This window comes from Lutjanus erythropterus, chromosome 8, assembly GCF_056507025.1.
Source record: "Lutjanus erythropterus isolate fLutEry1 chromosome 8, fLutEry1.hap2, whole genome shotgun sequence".
Lineage (NCBI taxonomy): Eukaryota > Metazoa > Chordata > Actinopteri > Lutjaniformes > Lutjanidae > Lutjanus > Lutjanus erythropterus.
The window spans coordinates 15,303,454-15,329,930 of NC_139324.1; the positions used below are offsets into that span (position 1 = coordinate 15,303,454).

Here is a 26,477-nt window from a genome sequence, read left to right on the forward strand (position 1 = left end):
TGTGCACTCATTCTGAATTCGATGCCTGCAACACATTCCAAGAAGTTCTGACAGATGCATGTTTATTAAGGTTTTCCAGCTCCTTTCTTTTACACTTAATAAATGTTTGGAAAAATGAGGACTCTAATTGTTTAAGTTTTGAAAGTGAAATTCTTTCCCGTTCTTGCTTGATATACAGGTCTCTCAGGTCTCTGTCATATTTTGCACTTCATTATGCACCACACATTTTCAATAGGAGACAGGTCTAGACTGCAGACAGGCTGAACTGTAGTGGCCAAACTCTTTTACTAGAAAGTCACGCCGTTGTAACACATGCAGAATGTGTCTTGGCATTGTCTTGCTGAGATAAGCAGATGTCTGGATGGCAGCATATGTTACCAAAGATGCTTTGGTAACAATCTGCATGGTCCTTTTCCTCTTAAGCCCAGAGCACATCATGTCTATGATTTCCAAAAACAATCTGAAACATGAACTCATCAGATCACAGCTCACTTTTCCACTTTGCATCAGTCCATCTCAGATGAGTTGAGGTCCCAAAAAGGTTGAACAGCTCATTCTAGTTCTCTTCATGTAGTTTTGTCTCTTGTTATTACTGTGTATGTCATGTTGTGGCAATGTCTGTTGTTGATAGGTGTCTAAGAAAATATGGAAAATATCATGTATAATAATATTATATTTTGTCATACTGTATCAATCTTCAAAACACAGTATCCTGATATTGTGAGACATGCAAAGATTCCTGGCAGTGGCTAATTATGAGTTGTGTTTTAACCCCTGACAGTGAGATAATAGTGCTGTTACCTACCTTCTTCATATATTCTCCTACCTTCCGTCTGTTCTTTATACTATGACAGCTTTCCTAAAATTAGATAAAAACATAGCAATATATCATCTTGCTTTCAGTATCTCAGTATATCTCGATACATTGAATCATAACCCTTGTATCGTGATATGTATTGTATCATCAGATTATTGCCAGTACACTGCCTTAGTTGTAGTAAGTATGCGTTAAGATGTGAGTGGAACCAGTGCGAGGTACAGCAGCAGCAGCAGGAGTTGAGCTGACTGGTGAAAGGTCTGAGGCATGGCTGCCAACGAGAGCGAGGTGTTTGCCTCAGTGACTTGTCACTCCTCATTTCCATCCATGTTAATAAGTTCAGTGAACGTGGAGCTGCTTGAAAGGCCACCAGCCGCATTTGAGTGCACCCTAAATATGATGTCTGCCATGCTTGAGGCTGTGTTCAATCAAAATCACTCCAGACAAAAAGTCTTTGTGCTGGTATGATAATTAGGTTTTTGATTGAGTGACGGGAGGTCAGAAGGGGGCAGAATTCTGTTACGTAATAACCTGTCATTGAATTCTCAATCTCGTCACCTTTTTTGGCCAGGCAACGTCTTCAGATTTAAGCAGCTTGTGGCAGAGGTCTTTTGGGCCACAGTGGCTCGGTTGAAATAAATGTTTTGGGAGTGTCTGCACTCAAGTGCTCGGGAAGTAGAGGGTTGAAAACTCTACCTTAAACCCATCCCTCACAAAGCTCTCTCTTGTGGGAGTAATTGAGTCCAGCTGTCGAGGGGAATTATAGAGAACCCCAACCCTAACCCAGGCAGTCTGGGTGTACGTCGGTGGGCTCAGTAAGACTCAGCATGTTTGGCAGGACAATGACAAGTTTGTGGTAGAAGAATCAGACTGGCACTCAGGCTGGATGTAAACACTAAACATAGTATTTGCAGTCCCAAACACTGTACCATCAGATGTGTGTTTTGACATAAATCAAATCCTCTGCCATGTTTGTTTTGGACTGTTTATAATATAACTGGCGGGGCACCTGCTGAGGTAATGAGGTAAAGTATATCCTCCATCAGTAGCACTGGTGTGGTATTTCCGAGACTTGGACCCAAACCTGAAACCACCTGATCATAAATTCTCCAACAAATGTGAAGGCTCCTGGTTTGCCAGCGGCTATCAGTTACTGCCAACTGCATGGAGAAAATGTGGAGAGCTCTCCAAACTAACATTTCTCACTCTCACTGTGCTGTGAGAATAACTTTTCCCCCAAAGTAGTCAAGTAGTGTTGATAAGATTATTTGTTCCTTTATCTCTCATGTCTATAAATAGTGACACATCTGTTATTTAAGTGTTGGAATTAAAGGTATAGTTTGGATTATTTGAGGTGGGATTGTATGAGGTACTTATCCATAGTCAGTGTATTACCTACAGTAGATGCCAGTCAGTAGAAATCTACTACTGTGGACAGGGTAAGAAGCAAAACATATTTAAGCCACCTACAAAAGGCCCATCTAAAAATTCAATATCAGTTTAAGCGTACACAGTACTTAGAATATTTTTCCTTCTTTACATTGCTGTCAGACAGCTATTTCTAACAGGAAACCACATTTATAAAAGCCAAATATTGCTCTATCTCACTTCTATAAAGGTGGTTTCCTGTTGGAAAAAGACAACTAAAGGCAAGGTAAAGCTATGACATGTTCTAAATCTATACTTAAACTGATCTAGATTTTTTTTAGATGGTACATTTTTTAGGTGGCTTTAGTATGTTTTGCTGCTGACAATGTCCACAATGGTAGATTTCTCAGCTTTCATTTTGATACTCCCTGCTTCTCCAAATTGGGGCATGGGTTAGGCTTTTTTTCTTTACTCTGCTTATGCATTTAGATGAACCCAGGATGCTCGGTTATAATACCATTACACTATCCCATGCATCTTAAAGAAAATTGAAACTGTGATATACATATGAAAACTTACATTATACTATACCGTACAAAAAACTTAATTCAAATCTTTGCAGATCTTCACAGATTGTATGTGGCAGTTGTGGTGGTATTGCAGTAGGTGCTTCACTATCTGTTGCCTAGTGGAGAGCTGCACTCCACTGAGTACTCTGTTTTTTTAAGCATCAAATGTATATGTTTAGCCACTTGTCACTTCATAGTGCTGATTATTGCATGTACACTATCCATCTCCACTGAATGTTCTCAGAGAAGAAATTGGAAAAACACTGCTTTTCCTCTCCTCATTGCTTAACCTCCAAACCTCGTGGGAAAAAGAAAAACAGCAGACACAGATCTAGAGGAATGTTGTTGGTGCTTTTTCTGTTTGTAGTGCAGATACAGTATAACTTTAATCACTGCTGAATGAAAGCCTCTTTGTAAACACGCCTCATTAACACTCAAATATGAACATGTTCTACCATTATGGTCACAACTGTCATTACAGTTTTGCTATCTGAAAGATTTCAGCACTCAAATCGATACCAGGCTTCAGCTCTGGCAGAATAAAAAGTCCAAGGAGGGAAGAGTGGGAAAAAAACGGAAATCTCTGGTTTTGTGGAATATTTAGCAACATTGGCTCCAGACCCAGGCCTATTCTTTGGCTTTCCTTATGTCCAAGGGAATGTTTCCCATGTCAGCACACTCCTCTGCCTGTTGCTGAGCACTCAGAGGACTGTGGGTTTCGGTCATGGCACTCTGGTTCGGGCCTGGTTCTGCTTTTACCAGTGCTGGGCTAAAAGCCAACAGTTGTGCGGTGCAGCAGCCAGCTACTTGAGCGTGGGCCCTGGATGCGAGGCCCACTGGGTTGAATCCAGAGGGACAGAGTTAAAGATGACTCCATCGGCCTCTGCCCACCATAAATACACTGTAATTGACATGGTGCTGGATGTTCCTGCAGACACCAACTCCTTGGTGGGTTGAGGTAGCCGTGGGAGGAGATAAACAGACAGTTTCGATGGCCCTGAGGGTGTCTTTACTCATCTAAATGTGTGTGTAATCATCTGTGCAATGACAGGCATTTGACCACGTTTTGTTACTGTGTTTGTGTTGTAAGGGTGCATGTTATGACTGGATCTGACTGTTGGGACGGGATGGTCTTTTATTGGGCCGGTTTCAGGAGAGGCAACATTTCAAGTATTCCATCTCCTCTCAGTTTATTGTCACAGGACTTGAAAATGTGTAGCCTGATATTTTAACCATAGCTTGGCTAGGTTTTTTGAAGCACGGCCAGGGGTCAGTTGAGGGTAATTGTAGCGTATGCCCCATCTTAGACAAAGAATGTAGTGATAGAAATAGAGTGGACCACAATGTGACCAGCAGGGACGAAGATCCTTTTATATCAAATCAGACACCTTATGAGTCAAATCTTTCCGTTTTCTTGGTGTGAAGTGCTTAAATCAGGGTCCTCAAGACTGCATGAGAGGATTAGAGGCTGCTGGATGGTTACAGCATATTTAGCAGGATTATGTGCAGGCACAAGTCAGCATAACATTCCTTCAACATCATTATCTCTGCATGTTCTGGGACCAATTGTTAGGGGGGGTTGCACTGTGTTCATAATGTTCTTTGAGGTTAAATGACAGTCATACTTCAGTGAAATGAATTATTCTTTTATAAGGACCAATGATTATACTAGCTTAAGGTTTTTTTGCTTCACAAACAGAAGACCAGGGCCTAGAGTGCAGCAATAAAGCTCAATTGTCTTTTATGGTTTGAAATATATCAGAGTATAAAAATCTTATCTAGTGCTAGACTTATAACTGCAGATGCCAGGCGCTACTAGCTTATTGCAGATATATCGCTGTATGTGTCAGTCAATTAAAAACATTAAATTACTATGCAGAAATACCAACCATTATGTTGCAGGTGCAAAGTTTGTCCACCAGAGAGCACTAACAACTTTATCACTTTAAAAGATTACATGCTTAGTATAAATTGGGGTCACTTTGTCTCTGTTTCCTGTGTATGTAAAAAAAAATATCTATCTGCCAATTTATTTTGTTTTCTAACGGGTGGCATGGTGGTGCAGTAATGAGCACTATTGGCTCAAAGCAAAAAGGTTCTGGGTGTGAACCACTGACATGTATAGAAATGAACAACCCCAAGAGTGAAGCCAGAACATCTTGATCGCTCCCTGGTGGCTGGCTGCAGTATAGGTCTCCTGCCTCCTTAGTGTTACCAGATATGACATAAAACATCAAAGTACACATCAAATATTTTTTTTCTAACATGGTTCCTGTCATTTCATGTTTTTATCACACTGATGTATGTTCGAGCATTAATTTTTCTGATCAATTTGGTTTTAATTCATTATTTGATGCTATAAAAACTAATTTAAGATGTGACAGTTTGTTGATTTTGCAGGTCCCCTGGCAACATCTTTTAAACTTCTTGAAAATTAGTTTTTCTTTTCAGCAGAGACGAGCCTGGCACATAGCATAGATTTCGCTGTGTACAAAACTTGCTGAACTGTGGTTGAAGCACAAATCAAAAAGGGGCAGGACTTAGGAAGGGTCACTTGGTGACTCTGAATTGCCAACTGTATGAGATTTAAATGGTACAATAACCGTCTCAGAAAACATCATGGTATATGGTATAACACAATAATTGTTAGTTATAATAACCATTAAAGGAATGAAAACAGATGGGTTCTTCTCAGTTGAACACTTAATTATCATTTTGCAAAATATTCAGTCCTGACACACACTAAACTTTATATAAACCAGAAATATTTATCTAATAAAGCTAATAGGTCAGAATTCAATACCATAGATAAGCAAATGTACATGGTATGAGAAGAGTAAATTTTCATTTCACAGTATATTGCTACAGCCCTCGTGTCAGCCCTGTGATGAACTGACCACCTGTCCAAGGTCTAGTAGCTGGTATCGACTAAAGCCCACCACAACCTTTCATAGAAAAAGCAGTTATAGATTAATATGGGGATAAAAAGGATTAAAGTTTTATGAACAAAAAACTGATATCAGTATTAGCCTAAAAATCCAGCATTGGTCAGACAAGAATCATATCCAGCATGTAGAGTATCTGCACTTAAAAGTTACAGCTAACACGCTGAGGTGGGTTGTTAAGTTGGCAAGATGTCATATATACTTGGTTGTATCTGACTGTACATGCTGTGCACACTGAATTATCATGAATGTCCACTATGTTACGTGGACAAATGATGAGACAGAAGAAGGTCTGACTTACTGAATGAGAAAAAGCTTGCCATTCAGGAAATTTCATTATCATCTCTATTATTACCAAGACAAAGCAGAAGAAGAGGAAATGCCCTGTGTTATGATGAATGAAGAGTGTCCTCAGTGTTTGCTGACAAAGTAAGGGGAGGGGTGATCTTTGGCCTGTAGGGACCCACAGTGACCTGTAGCTCCTGTCAAAGTGCCGTTAAGGGACAAGCAAAGCTGTTAGCGAGGGATTCCTGCATGGAGAGGTCAGCTCTCTCCTGCCATTTGCTAATAAGCATGTTTGCCATTTAAATATAGAATGAGCTACCCCTTCATTATTGCAGCCCATGTTGAAGCCATGTGTCATTACATGAAACCTTCTTAAGTAGCGCTGTCCCAATGGGAAGTGCAGACTTACAAACAAGACACTGGGGATTACAACTGGAAAAGTCATAACCCCGGAAAGGAATGGTGTTTTTGTGGTTGAGGATTTGTTTGAAATGCATGAGCTGAGTGAGTATTTATAGAGCAAAATGTCTTGAATTACACTCACACATCTGTGCAAATCATGTGCACACACACAAACTTTATGCAATGTAAAATGATTGACATAGTTGAGGAGGAGAAACTGTTCTTCCACTCCCATGTCCTCTTGAGTTGCTTCAGGAAAAATATTTGTCAGTTTCTGTCACCCAACCTCATGTTTCATAGCAACCAAATGTCTCCAAAATATTCCGCCGCCCCACACATTTCACAGGTATTCACGAGGAGAAGGCTTGGCAGGGAGGGGAGGGGACAGTTTCAGGGTGTGAGAAGGGAGACCGCGGCAGGCATGCAGTTCCTGCGTGTGTCACTTTTGCACTCGCATGGCCGGTTGGGTGGGACTTGTGCACAGCTCTGATGTCATCCTTCCTGGTTTTAACTCTGTCCGCACCCTAGCCCAGCCCACAGGTAGCTTTGCTGCTGTCAGTCAGCTCCTGTCACGCAGCCTCTCCCCCCTTCATGTGTGTGTTTGTGTGTGCTCTGCCCTGGGTCGCTTCTAATTTGCTACACACACGCTCCTCCTCCCTGTCGTCTCTGTTCTCTGGTGGTATGAACTTTGGAAGCAATGAGTTGTAGGCTGTGTTCCTGCCAGAGAATTCTTGAGTGATTATTCTATGCCCCTGAAGGTGGACAACCCTCATCCCTGCTTTGTTCTTTGTCCAGGACAACCTTAACGTCTTCCTCAAGGCCTGCGAGAAGCTTGGACTAAAGGAAGCACAACTCTTTCACCCCGGAGATCTTCAGGACTTGTCCACGAGAGTTACAGTCAAGTAAGTTCTGATCTTCTGAGCTTTCTAAAACATTGGTTCTACTGTGGCATTTTGATGCCGGTCCCTGTCATCCACAGAGTTGAGGTCCACCTGTAAGCTTAGTCCAACTCATGTTTTTGACTCTTCCTTGACTGGCCCAGTTCTCAGTTTCTATTTATGCTCAATATGCACAGAAAGGATGAAGGTTTAATATAATATAATATAATTTGATACATTACAGTTTTTCCGAGCACATGTCTCCTCATGTGAGGCATATATCAAGCTGAAGTCATTAAAGGCCACTTCTATTTTGAGTGTCAGTGTAGTCTTGTGTTAGTAAGCACCTGTTTAAGCACAGCTCTGTTTCTTTAAAATATGATGGAGAGAACAACTGATGAGTCCACTAGGACTTCCCCCAACTAAAGATTTTCTTAATCGATCAATAGGCATTATTTCAGGGCATTAGTTGACTAATATTTGCACATTTATGATATTAATTTAATTATTTAAGTATATATTTTTAGGGCACAAAGCAAGCCACCTGTTTAATAGTACTGCCCCCCCATTTACACCTACCTAAGATCTGAACACAATGCAAGCCAGACTACCCCCAGATAGGGTCTGACAGATCTGATCACACTCTGATCAACACTTACACCTTGCATTAACATGTATTTTTTCTTATCTGGATAACGTGTACGGATAGAGATCACATTTTAATATCAAGTGTAAATAGGGTGAGAATCAGTATCGGTACAAGCATCAAAGAGATTTTGTCAATGAATTTCAAGAGCAAATAACTTTGTTGTTCAGAACCAGGTAATATATAACTTCCAACCTCTTAAAAACGAATGCTCAACATGGATGATCTCCTGAACCCGCTGTGTCTTCATCATCCCCGAGTCACGATCCTGTTCAGAGCCGCTGTCATGTTAAATCACGTCAGTATTACCGTTTGTCAAACTGGCCTCCGTTGTCTCTGAGGCTGTGTCACAGTCTAATAGGACTGCTAACTGAGCTAACTAGCTAATGGCAGTAGCAGTAGTGCACTGGTGACTTAAGTGTTACAGGAGAAAAGGTCTGTGTTGCAACAGTCCTGAATGAAGTCCAATTGAAAACATAGTCGCTTAAGACCCTTGTCAGCCACTAATGATTTAGTCGACTATTAGGGGGCAGCTCTAGATACCACACAGGCAAGAAGAGCAAAGGAAGTGCTCTCCAGCATGTCAAATGTTTGAACAAATTAATTCCCTTTAGGTCCAAATCATGACCTCAGTCACAAAACATTAAACATGAAAGTTCTTTTTTACTGTCAGACTCAGGTTATACATCTTATGTGTTTATGAAACCTAATAAAAGTGTGTAGAGCATGACAAAAATTTCAAGACTCTGCCATTGTTTATTATTTTTCAGTTTTATATAGATGTTCTTTTGTCAATTGCGTGCTAGGCAGATTTATGTGGTATGTTGAAGAACCTGTTCAGTTTCTACACAGGTGTGCCATGGTAAGGCCAAGAGCACAGTCCATCCTCTCCAACACACTCTCTGTCGCTGCACAGCACTGCTGTGCAAGCACAAAGAAAAGTGCTTCAGCAGCATTCCCTGCAGGTTGTTAAATTTGAACCATACAGGCTCTCAGAAGAAAATACATCACTTTAGGTGGCAAAATAATGCAAGGTGATGTCATGAATGCATACCAGCAACTCCTTCCTCTTATGTGAAGTGCTGGAGGTATGATGTATTTTTGTTGGTTAACCCAAAGGTTAGCATTACTCTGGTTCCCTCTACAAAAAGCCAATGGGATTTTTTCCATTGGATTTTGGATTAGTGCAGAAAAGAAGATCACCATCATAATTACATGTTTTGTTTGGTTAGATAATCTTGACAAATCATCACCACTTTTATATTTTTGTGTAAATGCAATGGCCAGAAGTAAAAAGCTAACTTTACGCCATAAACAAACTATGTTACACGATGTACTATGTTACATCACAACCTCTAAGTGACTGATGTTGCTGGTGTATAACGTCCTCAATAACCTCTGCAGTCTTATTTAGCCACTTGTTAGCAACTGCTTTTTTAAAGACGCATAAAAGCTTCAAAAATCATGACATGCAATTTATGTCATTGTACAAAATGTGAAAATCTCTTAAACTTTTAATAACCACAGACCTTATTTCAGGTGTCTTGCCAAAAACCCATTCAAAACACCCATTGACTTTGAGACAAGGGAACTAGAAGAGCTAATATGCTAACTCATGCCCTGGTTTTAGGCCTCATTCCTGCAGCTACACCTACATGCTTTTAACTCGGTTGATGCATTGACTGTGCACATCCTCAGAAATTAATGCTGCATGCCCAGAAGATGCAATACACAGATGAACAGGAGAGGCAGTGTAGGGGTAGTATTTGTGGACAAGGATGTGGGCTGGTGCATAATCATGTGGGACGAAAATGACGCAGCTCTTTCTGGCTAAAATAGCTTATCCCAGCTCTCTTCCTGGGGTGACTGTGGTCCGTTTGGTCTTGCTTGGTAACCATCTCAGTATCCTCTGCAGTTTGTCTGATCCCTGTGCTTCCTTTTCTGACATTAATGAGTATATTCCTGTCATCTATCATTTGTCATATTTGTTTGCTGGGATGTAGCTTTAACCTTTGTTCTCTAGCAACCACATTATGTGGTTTAAGTAACTTTATATGCATTAAACACTTTTACAGGGTTCTCGTTTTAAAATGTGTCAGATGGAAACATTAAAAAGTCAGCTGGAGACAGACTTCTTAGCTGACTTAAGGAGTAAGCATTAGCATTAGCTTATATTAGCTACATTTACAAAATCGAGAATCATAATTTTTGCTGACCAAATCCACAGCCATCAGCTAGAAATGAGAAGCTGCTTTTTGTTTGCTTCTCTGCTTCTCTGTGGAATCAAAGACCAAGTGTTTAAAAAATTACTGCCAATTTCACTGTTAAATCTGCCACCGTCACTGTAAACTGTATATTCAGTGCAAAAATGGAAAGTCTGACAGACGTAGCAATGGTAACTCAGGAGGGCAGGTCTTACTGAAGGCTCAGTTCCGTTCACTACGCAGCTGGTTGTCTACACCAATGTCAGGTAACAAGGCAAGTATATTTCCAGACTTAGTGTTGTCTGTGTTGTGCAGTTAAGCTCAGTTTGGTGTTCCTTTGAGATGCCGCCACAACCTTCAGGAACAATTTTCCCACGATCCACCCAAGACTCTGCCATTCTTCAGTAACACAGACAGTGGTGTCGAAACCACAGTCATTACACACATATCGAGGCTGATATAATGTACACACACAGGAATATGAACTCTAAATAAACAAATCTGCCTGCCTTTTATCAAGACACACCCTCCTCCCACAGCAGAAGATAGGCTGCCATAAGATACGGCAATATCATTCATAAACGTCTTATTCACTGTCATAAATACCAAGAGATAAATCTTTTATGGGCCATATGCCCTTTGCGATATCAGGCGTTTCCCCTGCAGTGACAACGTAATGTGACTAAAACTAACTCTGACATATTACCAACTGAGCAAAACAAGACTGTTCAAATTGTGTTTTCTTTCTTGGGATCAGATCCTGTGAGTGTACTGTGGCTCAGCTCCCTGCCACCATGTCAGCCAGCACGCGGGGGTTTCTTCACAGGGGCTATTCGCTCTTCTATTTTTAGGACCTGGGGTCACATTGACAAGCAGGATTGATTGGAATGGTATCAGGACTCAGAAGAGGAGCTTTTAATAGTGTGTTGTCTGCTCCCAGTACATTCCACCCACTGCATGGGGTCTTCAGAGTACACCTGTGTGTGTGTGTGTGTTTGAGCATGTGGGAAAGTTTGAGTGTGGTTGCAGTTGCTTTTGTGGTTGTGTGTCACTGAAATCTGTTCATTGAGGACAAAAGCCACAAATCCAGCTGAAGTGTTTGGTACATGAGTCAGTCTTGATGATTTGTACAGAGGGAAATTCTTCTTCAAATTGATTTCTTGTAAGTCACTTTTGTTCTTAAATGCAGCATATTTTCATTGGGCAAACTGTTGTTTTTGCTTAGAATTTGTATGGGATGAAAAATGTAGAGGTATTTTTGTGTTTGTGGGCACAATGTGGTTCCCCAGCTACTGTATTTTTAACTCATACAGAGAAAGAGATGGCACACAGAGAGTAACATGAGGAGATAATCCCAAACGAGGCTGCAGACATACAACCAATGGTCTCATTTCTGTTGCTTATCAGAGCCTAGGCAAATGAGCCACAGCGAGCACAGCACAGAGGGAGAAAGTTGTCTCTATCAGCTGTCTCTGCCCCTGGTGTGTGTCCAACCTCCACTCCCTTAAACCCAGTCTGACAGGTGCTTTGCTCAGCTTCCCTGTTCCCTGTTTCAGCAGCAGTATGGTTGTTATCTTGTTGGTGTTTTCACCCACTATTTTTATAGGCAAATCCTGTATCTAACACATAAAACACACATCCGTTTCATTGTCCTTTAAAGTTTATACACTTAAATGTTATAGTATAAAGAGATAGAAAGTTATACTTACACAGAGTATAACTTTTGTGTATGCATTAGTTTCCCTATTTGCAGTAGAGCTGCAAGAATTAGTAGATTAATCCATTAGAAATTTAATCATCATCTATTTTGATAGTTGATTATTAAATTTCCCTTTTTCCCCTTTTCCCTATTTTCCTAAGTTTTCCAATAACAGTTGAGCAAGCTTGACACATCAATCAGCTTTCTCCTTTGCTGTAAAAGGTCTTAAACTAGCAAAATGCTAGCTAATTAGCTTGCTCACAATTAGTGTGGATTAGCAAGCTTGTTAGCTAGCATTAGCTAATGTTCGCAAGAAAAACACTTAACTTATGAACAGTACAGAAACAGGAAACAGAAAAGGAGAATGCTGACAGAAGTAAAAAGCTTGTTCAACTGTTACTGGAGCACAGAGTTAAAAGGGGTGGGACTTAGGAAGGGTCAAATGATTAAAGGGTGTCTCCATCTGTTCTTTTCCAGGTTTTTTAAATGGAAATGCCCTCAGGTTTCTACTTGGAAGCTTTTTGTATTCCAAGGGTTTTATCTAGAACCCACTGAGGGTGTTCTACCAAGAACCCTTTAATATCATGGTACAAAGACCTAGGGGCGGGAATCTCTTGGCACCTCATGATTTGATTCAATTCCGATTCAGAGGGCTATGATGCAATTAAAAAATGATTGTCAATGCATTTTGATGCATCAGAATTTTGAGCTTTTAAATCAAGGGGTTTAGTTGCTCACACTCAGCCATCATCACCAAAACTCAGTTGTTACAGGTGATCATAATATTGAAAATTGGGTTTTAAATTTCAGTTTACTGACTTTTCTGCATTGGTTCTTAAACCTTCAAGGGAGAATCATATGCATCTAAGAATGGATAATTTCCCCCAAACCTTAAAATCCAACTTCATGAAACCAACATGAAATTCTTCAAACTCTTTCTTTCAAAAAGGGTTCTTTGGATGATAAGGGTTCTTAATGGAACCCATAGTGTTACAAAGAACCTTTTTGGAACCTTTTCTTCAGGAAAACCTCTTGGAACCCTTGTTTGTAAGAGTGTACTGGGAATCTACAGAATGATAAATAAAATAAAAAAAGAATGGACTAATCATTTCAGTCATTTATCTAACCAAAATGATTTTCTGATTCCAGCATCTCAAATGTGAGGAGTTTATTGTTTTCCTCTATTTTTACTGCTGCTTGAGTAAAACAAGATTTCAAACTCAACACAAAAAAAGAAACCTCTTGTTGATGTAGGATTGATTAGTGGTATTGACCAGTGCCTCCAATGTAAGAGAAATACTGAATTTCACACTCTGGCAGTTTGTGCTTGAAATATAGTTATTATCAAGACCAGTAAGTTTCCTTTGGCATGAAGCTTGAGGCAGATATTGGCTGAAGCAACATAGGCTGAGAACACAGTTGAATTCATACCAGTCTGTTGTTACGACAGCCATAAAAGATTATTGGATGTCTGTTTTGACCTTTGAGCTCAGCAGTTCTTGTAGTAGTGGCCTTACCAACGTCTGGAGTGCTTATTGCTCTATTGCCTTATGTTGTAAAACCTGCTTTCTGATAAAGACATTCATCAGTTACAAACACATTCAATATCCAGATTGTCAAATAGCATGACAGACTGCTTTAATAGACTGATAAGGCAAGACAGTGCGCAACTGGGTGACATGTTCTGGAAGATTTTCTCGTCACCCACGTGTCAGTGATTAAAACCAAGTTCAACCAACACCCAGGGGTGTAATACTGAGCAAACTATATCTGCTTCATCATTGGACGCTATGATTCACTGACTACTTTGGACCACCTCTGTCAGTTTTCGAACAGCTGCCCAGGAAATGAGGGAATTCAAGTGCTGCAGATGAATCATGGCTTCTGAAAGTGCTCCATTTAGCTTCAGCCACTTCCTTTAAACCTTTAGCTGCCAGGTGGAAATTCAGCAGCATTGAGTCAAGGTTGGACTAGGACCACAGCTCTGAGCTGACATAAAGGAAACAGTTGGGTTTTCCCTAATGACACTAAATGTCAGCTGATTGCTTTACACTTGACCACTCTGAATGTTTGAACAAGTGTAATTTGTCACAGAGATGCTTTAAGAGAAGATCTGGGTCAGGAAGGTGGAAATTGCAGCGTGTGGAAACGAGGATGTGCAGTTATTATACTGCAACATTGCACACTGGGCTGTTTTACTGTACTTGCTGTGGGACTCTCGTGCTTATTCAGCTTATTTCAGTGTGTAAGATACATGAACCTCGGATTTATGCTCCTCATAACTACAGTAGGCCTACATCATATATCATATATACTGTAGATGCTGTAAAACTCAGATGCCTTGAAGACCAAGTGTTGGAGTTTACTGGAGTACTGCACTTAAGTCAAGTCTAAGGTATTTATTCATTACTCTACTAATTCCATTTTATGCCACTTTGAAGTCCACTACATTCAAGAGGGAAGAATTGTACTTTTTACTACACTACACTGATTTGACAGCTATAGTTAGCAGTTGTGAATAACATTATACATTCACAAGATTTTACCATCTTATGAAATGTGACTCATCCTTAAACTGTTTTGTTTACATATTAAAGGTCCAAGGTGTACGATTTACAGGAATCTATTGGCAGAATATGACAGAAATGGAATATAACATTCATAAATGTGTTTTCATAAGTGTACAATCCCGTGAGAATAAGAATTGTTGAGTTTTTGATACCATAGAATGAACTTTTTATAACTCTGGAGGGTGTGGATCCTCCTCCATGGAGGTTTGTACTGCCCCCAAGTAGGGCAGAACAAGTAATTTTATCAAAATCGCAAAATGGCCTACAACAATTTTCAAAAGCAATTTTCAAATTGCAGAAGGTGCAATATTTTTATTAAAGATGAAATCTGCATCAAAATAACATTTTAAATTCAATATTATGGTGCTGGAGAGAAGTCTTGACCTACTGACTGCAGAAAACCTCTTTGTTTTGCACAGATCCCCACAAAATCCATACTATTTATATTAATAGTAAAATACTAATATCAAATATCATATCACAATTGAATATCAGTCAAAATAACCCTCAAGCCCTTTCCCAAAGTGGCAAAAAAAATCAGTTGATTCAGGTTTTAATGCATATTTCTCTGATAGTATTTCACTAGAGTATGTTTGCAGGACTTTTACTTGTAATGAAGCACTTTTATACTGCAGTGTTACTACCTTTACTGAAATAAAGACTCAGTGGCATGAGTCCAGCTTTTGCCCTGTGACCTCCAATAACTGACAGAACAAATCCCCCACTGCGAAAGGTCCAAAGTCTGATTCATTCTGAGTTTCATTAAGCAAATTATTGACAAGGGTTGACTGTTCTCCAAAACAGAAAACAAAAAAAAAAAACAAAAAAAAAAAATGCATAGGAACATTGTCAAAAGTCATTGTCCTCTGAGGAATGTCAGTGACCCTTTCTAAACAATAGATCAAGAGGAGGGGCTGTGTGAGGTGATTACATGATTAGGATTATGCAATAGCATCTCTGGCTCTAGATCAAACCAAATGTTTGAACTACCTGAAGGAATGTGTTGTTTCCCGGGCAAATTTGGACTGACCACACAACTTGTTATCAGGATTTATTTAAGACCAACGTATATTGCACTCCAGACCATGTATGTTATGTTGTTTATTTACTTTAAAATTCACTGTGAATGTAACCGTTCCTGTGAAGTCAAGTGTATAGGCTAACCCAGAGGAGACAAACGACATGCCCTGTGTGTTAGTATTTCGGGTGTGGTTCACTGAGCTGGCACTTCACGCTCTGGTTTCATGGTTTAATATATGGCACTGCCGTCACATCTCGCTGCAGTGTTGTGTCAACTGTGGGCAGATTGTGAAACCAAACGAGTTATGATGGTGAAAGGCCAATAAAAGTTTCTCTGCCAGTGGACATGGTCCTGGCTGTAAAAGGCCAACACAAGGGTTATATTTGTGCTCCGTAGTTGACTTGGGGAGAGAAATGCCAGCCTCACACTGTTCCCTCACTCACAGAGGCTGCAGTGTCTCTGATAAGTACGACACAATGATGCCCGACACTGTCTCACCCACAGCTGATTCCTCTATTCAAACTCTCCTTGTGTCTGCGTTCCTCAGGACTCATGATAGTGCCTGGGTGTGCCTTTAAATCCAAAGCATTTTATGAGAATGAGAGAACACACATGAGGAATGTGACATGTGTTGAATGCTGCAGAGCAAGAAGTGATCTTCATTGCACAGGTATGCGTCTGATCACACATGCACACCCACTAATTTAAAGCTTTGGGACTAGGTTTGTTTGTCTTATCAGTGTTGTTGTCTCAAAGACAAAGAGCTGTCTTGATCTCTTTGGTTGCTACGCATGGACTGAGACACATCCCGTGGTCTCAGTTTGGTCCATGTAGCTTCCACCTGTAGATTTTTTATCTTGCTGGAGATCTAGACATCATTTTGCTTGTGTTGTTGCACAGGGAAGTGATTGACTAAATTGGTGAGATCATTTTCTTTGGCTCGTGTTAAGAAGTTATTTGTCTAACATTTGAATAGTGGCTTATGTTTCTTTGGTTGTATGTGTTTCTTTTTGTCTCTGGTTTGTATTGGCAGTATAAACTCGGCAACTCCTTCAAGTCAAATGAAATTAATTTGGAGTTTTGGCACAATACCATCACACAGTGCTGTTGACAAGATGGAACTCAACCATGTTGATAAAGTGCTAGCAATTAAATAGAAACCTTTTTTGCTATCAAGTTTTGTTATCATGTTATTTTATAAATTATGGTTTTGATTAGGCTCCAATAAGTAATGTCACTGTGTGGAAAGTCTCAAGTCTTTGCACTCAAGTACCAAGTCAAGACAGGCAAGTCCCAGGTCACATCCCAAGTCCTACATTTTGAGTTTTGAGTCTTAAATAAGTTATAATGTAATTGTGATTTTCCAGCTTTTTTGGCTATGAAGCTAAGATTGATTAACCATTAGGTAACTATAACTATAACTACTTAATATCAGCCTTGACTTACTGTTCTTTGTACAATTTCAAATTGCATCTCCCTCTGTCATCTTTGAGTTTCTAGTCTGAAACAAGTCCTATGTAATAATATGTTTTCAGCTTCATTGATTTATGGAGTTTCTTAGGTATTACAAGAACGTTAGCTGACTTGTTAACTGTATTAGTCTTTGCCTCATCTTACCGTTGTTTGTGCAACTTCTAATGACAAATAAAGTTGGAAGTTGTTATAGCTCCATCCATAATTTTCAACCTGCACATTTTGCTTTCAACAATTCGATTTTTGTTGAAAACCTCATAGTTTTTGTATGTGAACACAATTATCTCAAGTATCTTTTTTTTTCCCAACTAGCACTCAGTAACAGTTTTTCACAGTTCTCTTCCGTAACTTGATTTGATGCTTTCGGATTGGTTCAAAACATAGTGGATCTGGAGAAGTCACAAATCATTGGTGTTATAGTTGAGTAGCAAGTTGAAAATCATCAAATATTTGACTCGAGTGTGACTCAGGTACAAGTCATGTGTTAAGTTCATACCTTATTTATCATTTATGCAGCTAATGTTGATGGATCATGTCACTGCTGTCTCATCCTGTCCACTTGTACTGTGTGGCTGATGATTGTTTACAGTGTGTGGCTTGCACCTTCGTACTTCCACTGGAAGTTAAAAGAAGAAGGATGTCCCAGATGATCAGTTGTCTCTCACCCTTTGACCTCAGCAAGAGAGTGGTGATGTGAAAGTCTGTGTAAACATGCAGAGGTTGAGTCTTATGGCTGAAATGAATGGCTGGTGGAAGTGGCGAGAGCGTCCTGTTAATTTGTCAAGCTGGAGGGGTTTCCTGTCAGAGCTCTGCATACTTACTGTACAGCACGTATACATTGTCTGACAGCGATCAGGTGTGTAAAGAGCTGTAAAGAGTAGAACTTTTTTACCTGTAACATAAGAAAAATAGAGGGACATCTAAAAGATTATCACACCTTCACAAGACAAAAAGGACTAGATTTTATTTGAATTTGAATTTGAATTTTATTTGAATGCCATTTGTTGGGTGTCGTATGTTTTGAATTTCTAGATAAATGTAAGTCGAATGTGGTGTTCACCATGTTGCCTTAATTCAGTGCACAATACACAAACACAAACGGCTTCCTTCTCCTTTCAGCACATGAAATACCAAATCCCCAATGTGATTATTTTAATAGATAATTCTGCTTCACAGAAGCTATTCCCAGCCAGTACTCTTTGTGCAGAACTGGTGTGTGACGTTCTGTTGATGATTGTGCTCAGTCATATGAACGCTCAGCTGATTCAAACAGACTACAGCAAAGTCCCGAGGCTCTGAAGTCCTGAAAATAGCCCTTATGTATTTTTTCCCCTGTTCAGCTATCACCACTAGCCATAAATGAGCATTACGAGAAGCGGTGTGGTTGTAGTTTTGGTACACAACTCCTTTTTTCTGGACCTGGCTACCACTGCTATAATCTTCGTCTTTGTGATTGTGTTCCAAGCCACACAAGAAAGGGCATTTTTTTCACCCACCTCTTTTATTGGGCCTTTAAGTTTGCAGTATGCCCAACTGGTAAACGTCCAGTTCAGTTTTCACCGTTGGCAGACTAGCATCTTGGAACCCCCGGGTGTGAGATGACGCATACTGGTGAGAAAGCTGATGTATTTTCCATCCAGTTAAATGCTATCCGTGGTCAAAAAAGTACTCAGATCCTAGTAAATCCTAATAAAACTACCAGAACAGCAATGCAAATAAACTTGCAAGGGAAGGTTCTGCATATAGTAAATGTATGTAAGTGTTATACTTATACTTAAAGTGGCTATAATCAATATTAATTATCTCTGCCAGGCAACTGCTGACTCCTCAACCAGCAGGTGGGGGTTGCAAGTCACTGATAACTGCCAGGCTAAAAACATGGCTTACTTAGTGTGTTGCAGGCTACATTTTGGCCTGATATGTTATGATCTACTAAAGTTAGGAATGTTCCAAGATGAATAAAACCCTGCTGCCACCATCTCTGCTATGTATCTACATGGTCTCTATATTAGAGTGTTCAAGGTCTGCTAGTAAACAAATGAGAGATGCAGTCAACAAAATCAACTGTAATTCACTTAATTCTAAACCACTTTTCTTGAAATCTGATCTGTTAGAAACCTGAAAAATTGAACATGATACCAGTTACTATTGGGGCTGATCTAATCACTTCTGTGCCAAAACACCTGAATAGCTACAACTTTCACTAGGACATGTAGGCACCAACCTATGAAGAGGCGACAAGTGTAAATTATTTAGTATTTCAGCTTTTGTGAGATTTTAAAATGTAGACTTATATATGTGTTACATTCTTGTATAAAGGCCTGGTTTCTTGTAATGTTCTACCACTAAATCAGGGGTTTTCAAAGTCTGAAACTTTGGGCCTCCCCTTGGACAAAGCTTGGAAAAAAGCACCTCCCCTTAGTTTACTTTCTTCTTAATTTTGCTCAAATCCTGGATGACTATGAGATCCTGATTTTGTTATCTGATCCCATAGACACTCAACAATTGAGCTAAAATAGTCTATTATTTACATAACTGGAGACTACACCGAATACTCAAACGAGGTCTGTCCCAAAGCATTTATTAGTTTCTGACTCTGGGAAAAACTGTTAAAAAAATCCCCAATACTGTACCTCTGAACTATCGCTTTGACCAAATCACAGACATTTAGGCTATTCTATATGAACAAGTTTATACAGTTAGATGAACCTAGGACATCCAGATACAATACCATTACACTACTGTATGCAGTGCAAATCTCCACTGGTTGCATCTGACAGTTGTTGTGACATTTGCAGTAGGTGCTTCACTATCTGTTGTAAACAAGCAATGGCTTGCCAACAAGTTCAACATATCAACAGATTGATAGGTGTTGTGTTCACCTCTTGTTTCTGCTGACCCCTACATACATAAACATGCATTACATTCTCAGCAGGTGCATCGGTTACAGCATTGCATGCTGGGAAGGGTTTGTAAGAAATCCAAGTGCTCCTGGGTAGAGAGGCATGTGTGACTATTGTATTACCACATGATAGCAGGAATGTGTAGTATGCGTGTGAAGCAGACTGTATATCTTCCGGTGTCATGTTATGGTTGCTGTATGTACTGTAGCTGTCTCTCACTGTTTACTGACCTCTGTAAACAGACACCACAGTCCACTTCAGGTACACAGTGTAAAGTACATGAGAAGAAGGTAATGTCAGGCTTGCAGGTTGAGACTGAGAGCTTTGAGTCTCGAGACTGAGCTGGCATTTTCCTGTGAAAGTGATTTACTGACTGCCAGGTCAGCTGTCAAACCCCAGAAATATGACTGAAATTCTGCATGACCTGAGTAGCGTGCTTGAGGCTTTGTTACACCAACAGTAGAGACCCGTTTGGTATTCAGATGTTAAATTAGCAGTTATTAGTTTTATCATTATTTCAAATCAGGGACAAAAACTCCTTTTGTGCCTCTAAACTTTAACTAAATGTTTTTACAGCTGCTTGATTAAGTGATTAGTGGAAAAATAGACACACACCCCTAACACTTCACTTTATTGCTTGCAAAGATTTTTTTTTTTCTCCTGAAATGTGTGTTTGTTTTTCTCTCAGCCTTTGTGTTGTGGTGTGAGAGTGAGCGAAGGGCTGGCAGTAGTCTGGATTGTGCTCTCAGTTTCCAGCTCTTTCACTGCCCAACACAGAGACCCAACAAGCATGCCCTCTGTTCTTTTATTGTCATTTTCTCTCTCACATTCACCTCTGTTTTCTGCTCTTTCTCTCACAGGCATCAAGAGACCAACAGGAGACTGAAAAATGTGAGTGGAAAAATATAAACAAGTTTATTTTTGTTTGTTTTTTCCTTTCTGAGAACTTCATTTGTTGGCCTGTCATTCAGAAATAATAAAATGTAGAACATAATTTTGCGTTAGTTAGTTCCCTTAAAGGGAAACTCCACTGATTTTTTTTACATAAACGGCTGTTTACAGGTTTGGAGAAATACTACTGCATACGTGGAAAAAGTTGTCTAATGTTTATTGTGGCTTTAGAGGAGGCTGTGCAAAATCTGCTAAATGTCCTCAAGTGAAAAAGGAAAAACTTTGGAGCTGTGAAGTTTGCCTGAGGCTCGCAGCCCCAGGCTACATTATCTACTACAAGTATAACATAACTTAAATCTTCTAAACTGTGTCTGGTTGAGTTTCATTGTTTAATGTGGGTGCCAGTTTTTGCTATAGGAGTACAACAATAAATCATTGAAATACTCGTTTAATTTTATATGTTAATTAGGGATGTCCCGATACAACTTTTTCACTTCCGATACGATACCGATATCGATCCGATATGATATCAGCACGAATCATAAATACTTTTATTACTTATTTTGTAGTGTGGAATGTTAGAAAAGGCTTGATCAAGTGATGTTACTCAAACAGAGAACAATAGTCAGCAACCAGTCACCTATGGGTAGAAGTGTTGGCATGGAAAATGGACTGCTTATCGGAGCGCTTATATCAGAGATTTTAGATGCAGTCCAATAAAATCCAATACTTATTTTTTGGCTGATATCTGACCGATATCCGATATCAATATCGGATCTGGACACCCCTAATGTTAATAGTCCCTTAAACATTTTCTGGAATTGTAAGATTAAATTTAATGGAGCAAAAACATTTAAATGTGTGATGGTAGCATAACATTTTGCTTTATTGCTTACACTCACTTTTTGGGGAACAGTATTTTTGGAAAATAAGGGGAGAGATGAGAGAGATAAAAGACAAGGTTTCACTGCTTTTGAACACAGCAATGCAAAAACTGTCATTTCACCTTGTAGACCATGGAAGTTGTTGGTCTGTGGCTGCCTCGATGGGTCAGAAGGACCTTTTCTTAAGTGGCTAAAATATGTTTTGCTGCTACCCTGTCCACAGCAGTACATCGCTTAGCTTTCTAAACTCCTGCTGCTTCCCAAACTGGGGGCATGATGACCACCATTTGCAGTAGGTAGTATACTGGCTATTAATAAGTACCTCACACAACCCCACTTTAAAAAATCTGAACTATCGTTTAAAATCTTAAGGCCACCAGGACACGTCTACACGTCTATTTATTTATGGATCTGCAAAATACACTGAATGCAAATGATAACATAATTCCCATAGCATCCCAGGATGTTAAAAGACAGACACAAAACATGTAACACAAATTCATTTGTCTACTGCTAACTTACAGTTTTGCCCATAAGTTTAAAAAAATAACCACAGAGTTTGAGATGTAAGGATTTAAATTGTTTAGTTTGAATGATTGTTTTTCCTACAGATGTCATGTTTGTCATAGATTCAGAATTGAATTTTCAACTGCAAGTGAAAGCACAGCATTTCTCATCACAGCTTCATCATGTTTGATCATCCCACATTACTTTTATGCATGTGGCCAACTGTTCTAACTTTGATGGTATAAAACCAAAGAGCTGACGTGTCAATTTGAACCGAATCACATATAATGGGGGACTGGTATTGTTGATGTGGCAATGATTGTTTGCTGTAGAGCGGCACGTTTACCTGTCCAGCCTAGTAATGCTCACACAAACAGCAACAGAGTATTCTGGATGAGCCTGGAAACAAGAGCAGAGTGATATCACCTTGTGTCAGTGGACTATCACAACAATCACCTGCTTTAGCACTGCACAGACCATTCAGCAGTTACAGCGCAGCTATAATCCAATGTATTCTGTCTGGTGGTAGTAACTAACTTCTGCATTAAAGTATGAATGCTTTATGTAATGATCTATTTTTTCTTCTCTGCAGGTGTTGATCACCATTTACTGGCTGGGTAGAAAAGCTCAGTGTGACCATTTCTATGATGGACCTTACCTGAATTTTAAGGCATTCGAGGGATTATTGGGCACAGCACTATACAAGGTAAAACTCTCGACATGAGTGGGTAATTATCCCATTGTGCGCTGTAAGCTGTCTTATTTACGCTGTCGTGAGACAAAAGCTTAATTTTCTTGTAGTAACCAGAAATAGCATGAATGAAATCCACTTTTACAGCCACTGCCCAGTACATTTCTGTATCCTCCCTGGTATGTAGACGATGTGCAGAAGAATGACTGTTAAAGGCCAAGGGGCCTCACGTTACTGGACACTTAAACCAAAGCAACATTAAGTCATGAATAACCTGATCCTTTGACTCAGCTATTTTAATCTTGTTTACAGCACGGCAAACATAGTCTGCATGTGTGAAAAGTAGCTGCTTCTTTTCTTGAAGAGGCCGCTTCCTCCCCCTGCTCATTCTCGTGTTGAATTTGGCACTTTGCTTTCACGTAGATTTATAGGTGGCGGCGGTGTTCAGGGCCCCTATAATTCAACTGACTGCAGGGATTTTCAGTAATAGCAGTTGGTTACCGCACGTCTTGTACGTTTAGCTATGATAATCCGAGTTCAGTGGTGCGGGGTTAGGCTGGGTTTAGTTTGTGGACTTGTATTGTCTGGTAGGATTCGGCGGATTACAGATCTGAAAATCATTTTATCTTTAAAGTGGCAGACAAGTTTTTGCTTGTCTGCAGCCATGTTGGTTGAAGTGGCTCCGGGGTTTGCTCATGTGTTTATGTGCAATAACATTGTCTTCATGCAGTAAACACAGTAATCAAGGGTACAAGGACGTGTTGGTTTTGACAGAGAAGGCAGTGAATAGAAAACAATGAGGCCATTCCAGTTAAATTGCAGCATGTATTTCCCCTCATAGACAGTTTAGGAGTGCAAGTTTACAGTAACTGCTACAGGGTTGGGAGGGTATACTTCAAAAATGTTTTCTGATGCAATTACAAATAACCTGATAAAAATGCAGTCAGTAATTTAATCTTTTAATCTTTGTATCACAATATAAAAGTAACGTAACTTGATTATTTTCCGTATCTATACTTTTGGATTACCTCAATACCATATTACCATATATACATTATCTAATATAATGTTCCTTTTCTACTCCTTCCTGTGTTAAGCACAAATGTAGGTTTAGATTAATAATAGTAATTATACGCATTTAAATGTATTTCGTTAAGTATGCTTTCAAGTAATCTCATATGAACTTATTCTTGGGCTTGTGTTTTTACCTACATACCATCCCGGTCACCAGCATCACCACATACAGTCACAAAATATTTCTCAGTAAGCAGTAGTAGTATTATACTAGATTTCTGTGCAGCTAACATTAGCAGTTGGTCTGTATAGCTAACATTAGCAGTTGGTGTTGCCTGTCAGTGTACCTTTAAATTAGACGTTCAGTTCTTGGATGATGACAGCATTTTAACAGAACTGAATCCAGAACTTTGTTTGCTTTTTTACTGTTCCTCTTTTCTGATTTAAAGATAAAATAATATTGAAATTTTCACCCAGTGAAGCATTTTTCACTAGAAGCCATGATAATAGATTAACTGTAAGATAAATTAATTTGAGACCAGAGTGGTTTTATGAAATGCACAAAGTGTTATAATGTGTGTGCACTGAGCATGGTAGTATATTCTTTATTTTAAAATGCACAATAAAATTATAATTATGCTAATAATCCCCACTGTACTAAATGTATCTGTAATGCAATTACATATTTTTTAATCTGTAACTGTAATGGAATACAGTAGCCTTTTTTGTAGTCATACATAATCCCATAAACTTGAACTGCAAGACTGAAAGGCCAGACAGTACAGACTTAACCCTCTACCTGAGAGATCTCTCACTCACCACACACACAGGAGCTAAATGTTGTAATTGGCACCCTATTATCTAACTGTGTGTGTTTGTGTGTGTATGAAAGGCTCTGCAGGAAACGTCCAGTCAGAAAGGCAGCAGCGTCAGGGACAGTGGTTTTGGAGATAGCTGGTACTCGGAGCGAGAGGAGCTCTACCATCTGAGAGGAGGAGGAGGAGGAGGAGGAGGCGGACACAAGAGAGAGGACTCCCTGGACAGTTTGGACTCTTTGGGCTCTCAACCCCACAGCGTCTCATCTGACACCACTCTTAAAGGCAGCAGCGAGGGTAGGAGACGTCATCCCATTTACATCTATAAACACTCATTCATCAGACATGTCTGCTATCCTGACAAAACCTGTAAGACTTCTTTTTCTTTTTACATTGTTGAAGCTGACTTTATGTTTTTTAAGAAGCCAGAGCATGTTTCCTTTTATTTTTGTGATAGTTTTTTTTTTTTTTTTAGTGTTATTTCAGATGGCCTCTCACACCCACACACAGAGTTCAGACTTTCTCTAACTGCGACTCTGCATAAATATTTATAATCATGTTCATCTGTCTAGAAGTTCAAATATTTGTGAACAGGGAAGATATGCTGTAACAGAGCCAGAAAGTTACCTCCCATTTGTGAAAACAAATGGCTATTGCCATCTAGTGGTAAGCTTCTGAAAGTGAATATTTTCGGTCACACACATAGCATAACAGATAATAGATGTGTATGTGTATCTACAGATAATTAAATTTATGACAGAATAGAATACAATAGAAAGTAAAATAAAACAAAAACAGTATATATATTTTTTTATGCACCTTAATGCCAAAAAAGATATATGCTGTGTAAAATGTAAATAAAAACCGAACGCAATGCGTGTGTTTAATTGAATACAGTACAAAGACAAGGTAATGTTTACACTGATAAACTTAATTGTTTTTGGAAATATATGCTCATTCTGAATTTAATGCCTGCAGCACATTTTAAAAAAATTGGGACAAAGGAAAGAAAAGACTGGGGGAAAAAAAGGACAAAAATAGAAATTACTACATGGGCTCTGTGACTCTTCTGAAAACCACTGTTGGTGATCACAGATTGTTGCTACATCTACAAATGAAAATAAGACACCAACATCCAAAGAGAAAGCCATATATCAATCTATTACACTGCTGACTTCTCCGGGCCGTGGACTCATCTGACATGTGATGTGATCTGACATGCCCACATTTCAGATAAATAGCTGAGGAGGAAAACAACCATCCAAACTGTTGGCAGCACAGGTTCAAAGGTCAGCATCTGTTATGATATGGGGGTGTGTTAGTGACCATGGTATCATGGCTAACTGTCACACCTATGAAGGTCCCATTGATGCTGAAAGGTATGTATTGGCTTTGGAGCAACATATGCTGCCATCCAGACAACATCTTTTGTAGGGATGTCCCAGCTTATTTTAGTAGGACAATTCCAAGACACACTCTGCATGTGTTACAACAGTTGAGTGTTTTCATAGTAATAGAGTTTGGGTACTAGGTGATGTATCAACGGTAAACATTTCCCTGTCCCAACTGTTTTGAAATATGTTGGATGAATCAAATTCAGAATTAGTGTATATGTACAAAAAAAACAATAAAGTTTATCAGTTTGAACATTAAATATATTGGGTCCTATCTTACACCTGGCGCATAGCCATTGTGCTGGTGACACAGGTGGATTTGATATCTTACACCAGCACAGTTGCTGTTTTTTGCCACATCTGCAAGATAGCAAATGCACTTGAGCCTGGTCTGTGTGGCCAGGGGCAGGAAGTCTAAAAGTGAAGGCAAAACGAAGGTGTGTCCCAGCGTATTTGATATCTTGTGCACGACGCTTTGGATTAAAAACCACTTGCGCCTTA

General features: G+C 39.5%; 1 protein-coding gene across 14 annotated transcripts in view; it reads left to right on the forward strand.

Annotated features, from left to right (window-relative positions):
* Nucleotides 1–26,477, forward strand: part of lmo7a (LIM domain 7a) — a 78,980-nt gene that overhangs the window by 16,725 nt on the left and 35,778 nt on the right. For all 14 annotated transcript variants that reach the window (XM_084724660.1, XM_084724659.1, XM_084724648.1 and 11 more), the window contains 4 exons: nt 7,182–7,288; nt 20,641–20,671; nt 22,655–22,768; nt 24,660–24,879. In XM_084724660.1, the coding sequence (XP_084580786.1) occupies nt 7,182–7,288; nt 20,641–20,671; nt 22,655–22,768; nt 24,660–24,879 (472 nt within the window). The remainder of the gene's footprint in view (nt 1–7,181; nt 7,289–20,640; nt 20,672–22,654; nt 22,769–24,659; nt 24,880–26,477) is intronic.